An 11466-nucleotide genomic window follows, 5' to 3' on the forward strand; every position below is an offset into this window, starting at 1 on the left:
TTTTTATAATACTCAAGATTAACATAGTTTAAATAAAAAAAAGTAGCATTTGAAATTATGTTCTTGTTTTATCAAATTCAAATCAACTGCCGCCAACTTTAATTCTAGCACATTTTCTATAAATTAAAATTTAAAAAAGTTTGTAATGATAGTCTGCTACTAAAAATGTTTCATATTTTTTTCAAATGTATATTTTAAAACAACAAACGATATCAAATAGTACTGCAGTAAATTTATTTTAATCAGCCTATATAATTGTAAAGTTTTAGTAATTGTTTTCAATATTAAAACGTACAATATAACTTGTTATGAGTCACAATTGACATACAATACTTTATTTATTTATATATTTCAGTTAATAATATAAAGTAATTCAATAACTGTTAAATTTGTTATCATAAATTACACTTAGCTAAGTTTGCAAGAATCAATCAAACTATAACTTGACAATATGGTTGATATTTTGTTAGTGTTTGCATAAATATTGGCAGAAAGTTTAGGTTTGTTTGCATAGATGAATATTAATTTAATGTAATATTTATAAAGTACCATTAATTGAGCAAAAAGAATATAGTTACAAGGCCATTGGGGGACACAAATTACATTTTTGTATAATTTTTAACATTAACATTTAAACTTCAAGTAACTTTTTACTATAGTTTAAGTTGCTTGAATATATAAGCGATAACGCTTGAGATACCTATAGATCCTTTATGGAAGGATCAAGTTAAAAAGGCAAAAAACAAAAACTTTTTCTTGAAGTTCTAACTCCTACAACTTTTGAAGAACCGTTTTTAATTTTTATATTAGTTGTAGTTTTCATAAAGTTTAATAAAATCTAAAAAAGCTTTAAAATTCTTAACAAAAGTTTAAAAAAAGAAATATTTGTGTTTGTAAAACAACTTAAAATTTTCAAAAGTTTGTTCTTACAGATATTTCTATATACTACAAGAAATGTTTCTCAAAAGTTATAGTTATTAAGCTTTAAGAATTTAATAGCTCCTTAGTAAGTTTTTAAACAATTTAGTAGTGATAAAATAATTGTTGTGTCCATCGAATAGTTTTTTTTATAGTAAAATTGACAAATTTTCAAATGCCTAAAACTATTGTTAAATTTCAATATATAAGAGATAAATTCTTTTTATACTGGTTGCCACACACTCAAGCTACTCAGTATAACTCGAGCTAGTCAAAACTTTTTGAAAAACTCAGGCATGTTTTGATACTTTTTATAAACTTAAACTAATTTCCAATACTTTAAATTATTTAACGAAAATATGTTTTATGTATTTTGTTAATTTTTTGATGTTTTTAAGTAGTTAAGCTTAAGGGCATAAGGGGGCTTGACCTTTTTTTTTACTAAAAATAACATTGGATCTTATATGAAAGCTTGAAGTACAAACTACAAGCCAGTTTTTATAGAATTAAGAAATCTTATTTAACTTTTTAGCATTTGTAGTTTTTATAAAAAGTTTCCAATACAAACGTATAGACCGCAAATTTTTTGGGTTCTAGGAAATTTAAAAAATTATTTAAAACCTATCTTATCCTTCATTTTTTGAGCTAGAGACCTCAAACTTTCAGGAAACATTCCTTTTAGAGTTTAAAAGACTTTAAATGTTGGAATTTTAAAAATATTCAAAAATAAAAATTTTAGATAAAAAAAACCAAAAAAATAGGTGGTTTTTTTTAATAAAAATTTCATTTTTAAATTGAAAAAAATCCTGCTTTCAATCTTTTTAAAATTTAATAATACACTTTCTGTGAAAATTTGAAGGAAATTGCTTAAAAATGAAGGAGGAGATAGACTTTTAGTGAAATGGTCTTTTTGGCGTTTTTAGTTTGTGCCTTCCATTAGAAACCTATTGAGGTCACTGACTTTCCTTGCTCATATCTCAAAAAATACTTAAAATTTTTTCAAGCGATTAAAAGTTTTTGATAGCTCTGATAAAACTCTTTAATATAAAATCAACTTGTAAAAACCAAGGTGGACCCCCTATGCCCTTAATAGGTTTTTCTTTCAAGCTTTAGTATTAAATAAGTTTTTATTTTAGTTTTCATATAAATTCTAGCTGACTCAACCTAATTTATTATTACTCAGACTTGTTTTTGCTTACTCAGGGTGAATAATATTGTCTCAAAAAGTGGCAACCCTGTAATACTTAAAGCTATCATGCTAGCCAGTATTGTTTTATATAAATGTACTATTTGGTTCCCTTTAAGATTTAACTATTATTTATTATAAATATAGTTTGTAATGATTACTGCATTATTTATCTAAATCCAAAAGAAAACTATTTCTTTTTCTATTAAAGTTGTTGACCATACACTCTAAAATATATATTTTTAAATGGTTTCAGCGCATTCAAGCCATTAAGATGATGCCGTTATAAAAGTTCTGTGCACCCCAAGCTCAAAACTCCCCAAAAATCTAGCAACCATTTTCAAAGTTTACCCATAACATCAGCGTAAGTTTTAAACACCTCTCAAATATACCTATTACCTTTTTTTCTCTTCATTAGAAACTCTAGAATATTTACCAGATACAAAATTTAAAATGAATTTTGTGTACCCCTACATGAGCTTTGTGCACCAAAGAATAAAATTTGTGAACACTATTATGCATGGGTACACCCTTTGAAGATCACTAGTCTTCACTGATATTAAAACTTTGTATTTTTTCAAGGGTCATTGTCTAAACAAGATATTTACAAATAATCTAATCATTCTATAGGACAATGGAAAAATATAAATTCAGTCAATACAAAGGACAGTCATCTCTGCAACCATTGTTGTAAATCTTATGAATGTTTATTACAGAGTATTCATTTTTAAAAATCTTAATTATCTAGTCATTAGGAATTCATCTTTAGTGTGTTATATTTTAGCTGTTTAGTTACATCTCTTCTTTTGTGTTTGATGTGTTGGTGGTCTACCATAGGTCTTTCCAACTGACTTCAAGTTGTGTATTTACTATATAATTGCACTTTTTACAGCCCTAAAATCAATCATATCATTTCTAATGGTGTTGATTTTTATCATCTTTTTCAAAAATGTTCATTAGCTTTTTTTAGTAAGTACTTTAAGATACTTTTTCAAGAATAAAATGATAAATTAGATTTTTAGATGTAGCCAGTTTTGTAAAAAAAAATCTAGTACAAATGTATGAAATATATTTTCTTTACTAAAGTTTTTTGAATTTTTGAAAATTTAGTAAATGTCTATGTTTTCTTCAAATATTTATTAAGTATTTTTTGTATTACAAACAACCTATAAGAAACATAGTAAAAATTGTTTAAGAATAACAATATTTTTTTCTACAACAGACTATTTTATTTAGAAGCTTAAACATTGAATTTTTCAACTTGAATATAATTTTTTAAAGATTAGACTGAGAAAATTTAAAAACGGTTGCTCAAAAACTGTAGATTCTAATGGAAACAGACTATTTTTGTCATTTTTATTCATGGACAGGTTACATGACAATTTAAATTCTGACAATAAAATTCTTACAAAAGTTTTTAAGATACCTTGTCTTGTTAGAATAGTAAGTTTATATAATAAGTTTGAAAAAAATAAAATATAGTTTTGTAGGTATAATTAATATCTGTAACCCATTCTTTATTTTTTGCAAAACTTTAAACATTGTTTGAGATATTTGAAAAAAAAAAACATATTTTAATATTTATTTTAGATATAACTCAAAAAATAATAAAAAAATTCCAAAAAAAATGGCAATAGATATTAATAAGACCTACGTATTTATTTTCAATTTTTCAAACATGTATTACTTTTTGAGTTGTTGCCCTTTAAATTTTTTTTTATTGTTTGAATTGTCTTAATTTTAATTTTCTGACACCCTAAATAACAAACCTACTGAACTGTCCACCTGTTATTGCATATATTGCAAACATTCCACAAAAATAATTTTTTTTAGGCTAACCTAAAAAAGGTTTAGCTAAATTTAATCAAAATAAAAATTTGTTGGTACAACTTCTTTAATTTTGTTTTGATTTAAATCAACACTTTTATTGTTTTACCTGTTTTAGCTTATGTGAAAAGTTGATTAGCCAAAGTAAATGTAAAAAGAAATTATAGAAAAACTCATACAAAATAAGTAAAAATTTCTATAGCCTAATATAAATATAATTTTACCTTTTTAATCTTGAATTGCTAATTTAATAAAAACTTGTTGGTTTTTAGGTTATAGTATTTGATTACAGTTATTATTAATGTCTGTCACATGTACAATATGCTGTGAAGCAATTGATTTTTCCAAGTGCATAACGTCAGTCTTAAACTGCGGCCACCTATTCCATCAAGCATGTTTGCTGCAATGGCTAGATGCAAGTCAAACATGCCCTGACTGCCGCAGAAAAGTAGGTAAGAAAGGTTTTGTTAGAAAAATGTACCCTAAAGTAAGTTCAGATGATGAGTTGTCTTATGAAAATGTGTCAAATGAAACTAAGGATTTGTTCAGGCTGTATGAAAACCAAACAAAAACACTGCAGAAAATGTTTTTAGATAAATTTGTTTCTCTTGAGAAGAGCTTTAGTAGAGAAAAGTTGAATCATGCTAGCACTAAAAGTATGTTGGAAAAAGAGAAAAATAGTTATTTAAGTCTTTTTTCCGAGCTGCAAGCTCTAGAAGTCGAAAAAAATAACATTAATGCAGTTAAGAAAGCTTCCGGACAATTGCAATCTGAAAATGAGAGTTTAAAGAAAAAGGTTGAAGCTCTTACCAATTTGGTACAAAATTATCAATGTTTGTTTGATGATCAGACACCTAGTACAAGTCAGTTTTATTACATGTTAAATTTTTTTTATGAACTTCTCTATGAACATTTTTACACTAACAATGTGTTAGTATGTCAATCCAACTTAAAATAAACTATGTAGACTAAAAAGTTTTAGTAAACAGTTATATTGGTATTTTTTAGTTTTTAATTTTATTTTAAAACTTTGTCACAATTTAAACAGTACAAAGGGTAGATTAAAAAAAGAAACTTATGTAGAAGAATAAACTTTTGATAAATTAACTGCTGTTGTTGTTGAAGTTGTATTTAAAATTTTCTTTGATTTTACAAAAGTTAATTTAAAATTTAATATAAAGAATTTTGTGTGTAAGAACAATAGAATTGTTATACTTAATTATGAACAACTCAAAATCAATTTTTTAAAGGTTTTTATAGGTATCTCTAACAGATCATATTTATAGCATTGGGGGTCCACCTTGATATTTACAAGTTGATTTTATTTTGTAGAACTTAATCTGAGCTATTAGACGTTTTTATCTTATTAAGAAAAACTAAAATAACTCTCAACATATAAGTAATCAAAGTCAGTGTGACCTCTATATGTTCCTAATCTAAGACACAAACTAAAACACAAAAAAAGGCAGTTTTACTAAAAATCCATTACCTCCTTTTTTTTTTTTTTCAATTTTCTTCAAATTTTCACAGTAAGTCCATAACTAATATCTTAATCCATTTAATGCAGGAAAGTTTTGGAAAACAAACATTTTATCAACTCTTATTTTTCAATTCTTTAAAAAACAAGTATTACAAGTCTTTAAAATTATAAAAGAAATGTTTCATAAAAACTTTAGGTCTCTAGGTCAAAAAATAAAGGAGGAGATAGATTTTTAGTGAACTGAGAATTGAATTTAAACTACTGAGAAAATAGACCCTAGATAATTTGCGGTCCATAAGTTTGTATAGAAAACTTTTTATAAAACGTCTAAATCTCAAAAACTTAAAAAATCTCAAAAACTAAAATTTTATATTCTAGAAAAAACTGACATGTAGTTTATACTTTGGGCTTTCATATAACAGCCAATGTAAATTTTGAAAAAAAAAATGTCAGACCCCTTTATGCCCTTATATGCAAAATGATTCTTTATAACAATTGCAATTTTACATGACAAAACTTATTTACTTTATTTTTATAACTTATGTATTATTATTATTATTAATGTTATAAGTTTAAAAGCAAAACAATTTTAGTTCTATTCTTAGATTAATTTTAGAAGAACAATTTACAGGATTTCATATTTTTAAGTACAAAGTTGTTTGTAAAGGACTCAATAGGTAAAATAAAGTTCGGATTTTTTAGAGTTTTAAAGTTTAAACATTATCAACCAATTTTTATACATTTGATATAATTTATAGTGCTTTACTGATAGTTTAATTAGTCAGCCAATGGTGCCAATATATATTTTTTTTAATTATAGTAAAAAAAATCATGCTTTCTAGCAGGAAAAATTGGTTCAAATTCTTCTCTGGACTTTTTTCAGTTTTTTTAAATTAAATTAGAGCCCTGCCCATATCAAAGACAGCGTGTGATGCATCATAGGGGATGAACATTATAAACTAACTCAATTTTTTTTATTACATTCATCAATACTTTTATGGTTAAGATTTCAGAGGCACTTTTGAATTGTGTTAATAAATATGTTAAAGACATGCAGGTTTGTTTCAGTTATTTTGCTCAACATCCCCCTATGACTTGCCACCGTAATATAATGTGTTTAATTTTAGAATTAAATACAGGTAACACATTGGTAATAAACAAAGCTGTTGTTGATACCAACGAAGAAAGTGAAAAGTCAATTGTTGTTGGTCGTTGGAATTCAACACAGTTGTACCAATACTCAATCAAAAACCAACTTTGGACTCTCTTAAAAGGAATTAAAATAAAAGATGGCTGTGCGGATATATTTGAAATTGATAGAAAGGTTTATACAGTGTCTGATACTGGTGACATAACGTCGTTTTCAGAAAACAAAGTATACAAGTTTCCATCAAATGTTTCATCTAGATTTCTCCATCAATGTAAAGTTGGTAACAAAATTTTAATTCTCCACAGAAGCTGGCCCAGTGAACCTATCATTGACAGTAAAATTTTTGATTCAAAAACCTGTGTGTGGAAAGAGTTAAAGATAGAAGTCAAAAGATACAGTTTTTCTGCTGTTGAATACATGGGGATGGTTTGGATTTTAGGGGGCATAAGAACTGAAAACAACCAAAGAGGTTCCACTAATTCTATTGAAATCTATGATCCAATTATGGATACATTGAAACCGTCTCCAATAGAAATGTGGTGCAATAGATCTCAGCATAGTTCAATCGTTTATAAAGGTAAGCTGTATGTGTTTGGTGGTTACGATGTTGATAGCTCTTTCGGTCATCTTAAAAGTGTTGAGATGTACTCGCCAAAATCGAACAAGTTTGTCTTGATGGCTCCCATGAATAGAGCTCGTTCAAATTTCGCTTGCTGCAGAATAAAAAATCTCGTTTATGTTATTGATGGTCGTTGTTATAACGATTGTTCAATGGAAATATACAATCTTGATACTGACACTTGGTCGGAAGGCGCCGATTTTCCTTTCAGTTGTACATCGGGTTTCAGAGCCTGTGCTGTAAAGCACGAGTTAAGCGATTCAGTGGTAAATAATAAAACTGAAATGGAAGTTGTAGAAGCGCCTAAACAGAACAAACCTTTTTCTTTTTTCAACTTCTTTCAAACTGAGAAGTAATCTACACACTGATGAATTTATAACTTGAAAAAGTTTTCATGTATTTTAACATTTGTGTATATTATAATATATAGACACTAGTGATTTAGTTTGTTTTGTTATAAGTCAATCAAAATTTAAATGTATTTGAATAATTAGTGTTATTTTAGAACAGAAAATAGTAAATTTTTCATAAAAATTATAATACAACCACTGTACAATTTTCGATTCTTTTTGTTATATTTTAATTTGTTATGCAGATTTTTATTAATTTTTTAAATAATGTTTATGATGTTTTACACCTTAAAAAATAAGCTTAATATGATAAATCATTCCATTAAAATATACTTGATTTTTTAATCATTTTAAGGAAATGAAAATAGCAAATTTTTATAAAAAAGTATAATTCAACTATGATAGAATCTTTAATTGTTTTCGTTCATATGTTAATTTGTTTTACAGATTGTTAACTATTTGTTTATAAAATTTATGACGTTTTACCACTTAAAAAAAAAACTCATTCTCATGTACTTAGTCAATGAAGCATGATCATCATAAAGTTACCAAAACGTGAATGTGATCCGGTAAATAGGTGGATTTATGTAAGCTTCAACATTCCAAAAATTTGAACATGATGAGCCACCTCTATGTATGTTTAATTCCTGAAACAAAATTTTTTACTTAAGTTATTTTTTCTCTTTTGCCTTAATGTACTTTAGAAACTAAGCTACGTTTTCGTCATATAGTTTACTGTTAACAATTATTAGAAAATTTTTGTTTATTTATCAGGGTTGCCACACACTCAGGGAAACTCAGGGAATTTTCAAGTTATAGAAAATCTCAGGGAAACTCAGGGAGTTTTAACTCTTTTTTTTTAACTCAAGAAAACTCAGGACAGTTTTGTTTTTTTCTAAAAATTGCAGGGAAATTTTAAGATTTTTAAAAAAATCTCAGGGAATTTTTTTTCTAGATCTAGAATGAGTTTTAGCTAATCTAGTTTCAATATTTTGTTCAAAAAATCTAATTTTCTTTATTTTTAAGTGCTTATTTAGAAATTTTTTAGCCTTGAGGCTAGTTCTTCAATAATCTTACAGTTAACATTGTAATTTTTTGATAAATAATTAAATTTTTAAGGATTTGAAAAAGCTCAGGGAAATTAAGGTTACTCTGGGAAGTTTCTGGTCACTCAAGGAAGATTTTTTGACTCAAAGAGTGGCAACCTTGTTTATTTAAAACAGTGTAACATAGTATTTACGAATCTTTGCTCAAATATAAGTTATTTGAACACCTTAATTTTATTAATCTGTAGAAACGTTAATTAGGCATAAACACAGAGCATTTAACTATCAAGTCTAAAATTGCAAACTGCACCATAATGAGTGTGCAAGAGCTGATAAAAAGGAACCAGTTCTACCTGATGGAGAACCTGGACCCCGACTACATGGTCGACGACTTGTTCGACAACAAAATAATATCTGAAGTGGAACTGACCGCGCTGAAAGAACTGGAAGATACGGAAGGCAAGTGCAGGTTTTTGATTGGCTGCCTCAAGCACAAGAGCAGGGGTGATTTGCTGAAATTCTGCAGAGTTGTTGAGAGGGATTTCGAGTGGATAAGCGAGAAGCTGCTGGGGGATTTCGGTGAGAATGGTGGGGATACAGAAAACTTAGGTTTGTTTACATGTCACACGAACTATGAAATAAGTTTGTGATTTTGTTATATGTCCTTAGTTTTGCTACTTAACAAATGAATATCTGTAAAGTATTTCTCTAAGTGTTGACTTTTAATACAATAAGAGTTAAGCTTGTGCATTATTTATCTAAACCAAATAGTAAAGATTATATGATAATTTTATTTCTTATTAAAATATTTTATCATCTTCTACTTAACCATTTTTGATAACAACTAAATTTTAAATTTAATGCATACCAAACTAATTTATATTTTAGATAAGTCAACATATCATATACACAATGGTTTAGCAAACTTGAGACTAGCAGGCCAAATGTGACCTATAGTGAAAAAAATAATTTTGACTTAATAGCTACAAATAATGCAGTTGAAGAAAGTTTTAGCTTTTTTATAACAAAATTTTAAAATATTTTATTTATTTGCTTGTGACTAATTGCTGATGTTTATTTTATGTATTTTAAGTACACATTTGCTCTTATATGTTATTATTTCTATTTTTATCTAAAGTTTTCCTGTTGTAATAAAACTCCTGATATGGCCAACCGCTTTTTTATAAAACATATACTACTTTGAATTTATGTGGTAACGCTATTGATTGATACGGCTATATAAAATATTGCAGGTTTAACGTTGCTCCTTTGAGGGTTCTCTTTTGTTTAAGTGTAAAGGAATAAAGAATGTACACGTTATTCCCGTCTTGAGATGTGACATATGTTTAATATAAAAATAATCAATCTTACGATCAGTTTTTCAGAATAACTTTGTAACTAAATATTTTTGAAAACTTATTTGTTATAAATATTTAAACTAAGATTTCAATAGTTTTAGATTATTTATTTAAATACTTCTTAGGTTATCTATACCGTAAGATTAATAGATAAAGTTTTCTCAAGAATCTGAATTCTTTATCAAAGCCTTATTATTTTATTAAAGAAAGTAAACTAAAACAAAAATTCTCACCACAGACGGATCATTGGAGTCCGAGGAAGAAGAAGACGATTTTCTCACCGCCACTAGAGTGCGCGAGGAGCAAGTTAGGAAGATCGGCAAAATTCTCCTCACCGCTCAAAACTTCCACTTGGAGGCGCTGCTGCTGCGCCTGGGCATGAACGTGAGCGATGTGGACAGGATATCAACCAATCAGCAACCAGAGTTCGTCAGGGTCGTGCGCGGGTTGGTCGGGTGGACGAGAAGGTTCGGAGAAGAGGCGACGTTCGGGAAGTTAATGGAAGCGGTGAGGCGTGTCCAAGGCGGGAAAAAATTGGCGCGCGAAATTAGCAGGGTGGCGCGAGAGAGTTGAGAAAGAGAAGATTTGATTGGTCGGTTTTAGTATCTCGGTTAAGTGAAATTTTTGGTGAACTTTTAAGGAAGAAATTTTAAATGAAGAAGGTTTTTTATTGAAAATTTGTTTTAAAAAATATTAAAAACGCTGTTGATTTTACTGTTCTTTAAAAGATGAACAATATGTTAATTCGTAGTTGCTTCATCATATTTAAGTATATTTATGTTCGTTTTTAAAGTTATCATTTACTGTTTTTTTTTACTTATTATATTTTATTCTTTGTTTTCAAAATGTTGCTTGTATTTTAAGAATCAGTCATATAATATTTTGAGAAGTTTGTAGAGTATATCTATTTGTTAAAGTGTTAATTGATCACATTGTTTACAAATTAAAATAGCTTTTTGTGTAAAAGTTTTTTGTAAGTTAACTTTTTTTAATCAAAAACAGTTAAGTTTAAACTAACTTCTCTAATAATAGTTTTTTTTATATAGTGGTTTTAAAAATTATTTTTTGAAAAGTTTGGTGTCTAACTAATTTTATCTCATATTTTAAAAAAAAGTTTTGTATCAACTTACGTTTTTAGCTTTATTATGAGCTTTTTCCACTTATACTTTAAATTTTAATAATCTGTTTTTAAAGAAAGTAACGAAAAATTGCTGCTAATAGTTTTTATGTTTATTTTTTGTTTTATGCTCAAACATTAACAGAACTACTTAGGTGCTATAAATTTTTATATTATCTGTAGAACATTATTGAAAGAATGTAAGCTAATAAAGACAAATGTAAGCTATTGACAACAAAAAGATTGCAAGGATTTGTATAGGTATTACCAATTTAAGAGCAACTTTTTTAAAAAACTTAAAATTTAGATATTTAATACTTGTTTCCTGATTTTTTTTTTGTTACAAGCTACCATTTCTAGAGCAGTAATAAGTTGAATTATTTATTGCCTTTTTAAAACATGCTTCTAGCTTTTT

At 27.2% G+C, this 11466-nt stretch overlaps 2 protein-coding genes across 2 annotated transcripts; both read left to right on the plus strand.

Annotated features, from left to right (window-relative positions):
- Positions 1-4378: 4378 nt before the first annotated feature.
- Positions 4379-7756, plus strand: LOC145836178 (uncharacterized). Its single transcript, XM_082943993.1, has 2 exons — positions 4379-4794; positions 6551-7756. Exons 1-2 carry the CDS (start codon positions 4407-4409, stop codon positions 7534-7536), a joined length of 1374 nt encoding a protein of 457 aa, XP_082800119.1. The 5' UTR covers positions 4379-4406; the 3' UTR covers positions 7537-7756.
- A 923-nt stretch (positions 7757-8679) lies between these two features.
- LOC145837064 (uncharacterized) lies at positions 8680-10612 on the plus strand. The gene is made up of 2 exons (XM_082944830.1): positions 8680-9185; positions 10173-10612. Exons 1-2 carry the CDS (start codon positions 8891-8893, stop codon positions 10505-10507), a joined length of 630 nt encoding a protein of 209 aa, XP_082800956.1. The 5' UTR covers positions 8680-8890; the 3' UTR covers positions 10508-10612.
- The last annotated feature ends 854 nt before the right edge of the window (positions 10613-11466 follow it).

Source organism: Thalia democratica, chromosome 5 (assembly GCF_965202585.1).
Source record: "Thalia democratica chromosome 5, ktThaDemo2.hap1.1, whole genome shotgun sequence".
Taxonomy (NCBI): Eukaryota; Metazoa; Chordata; class Thaliacea; order Salpida; family Salpidae; genus Thalia; species Thalia democratica.

Bases quoted from the DNA above. Each gene is read 5' to 3' on its own strand.
- LOC145836178 (XM_082943993.1), top strand. From the start codon at position 4,407: ATGTACCCTAAAGTAAGTTCAGATGATGAGTTGTCTTATGAAAATGTG. The intron at 4,795-6,550 runs GTCAGTTTTATT...AATTAAATACAG, and splicing joins TGATCAGACACCTAGTACAA to GTAACACATTGGTAATAAAC.
- LOC145837064 (XM_082944830.1), top strand. From the start codon at position 8,891: ATGAGTGTGCAAGAGCTGATAAAAAGGAACCAGTTCTACCTGATGGAG. The intron at 9,186-10,172 runs GTTTGTTTACAT...TTCTCACCACAG, and splicing joins TGGGGATACAGAAAACTTAG to ACGGATCATTGGAGTCCGAG.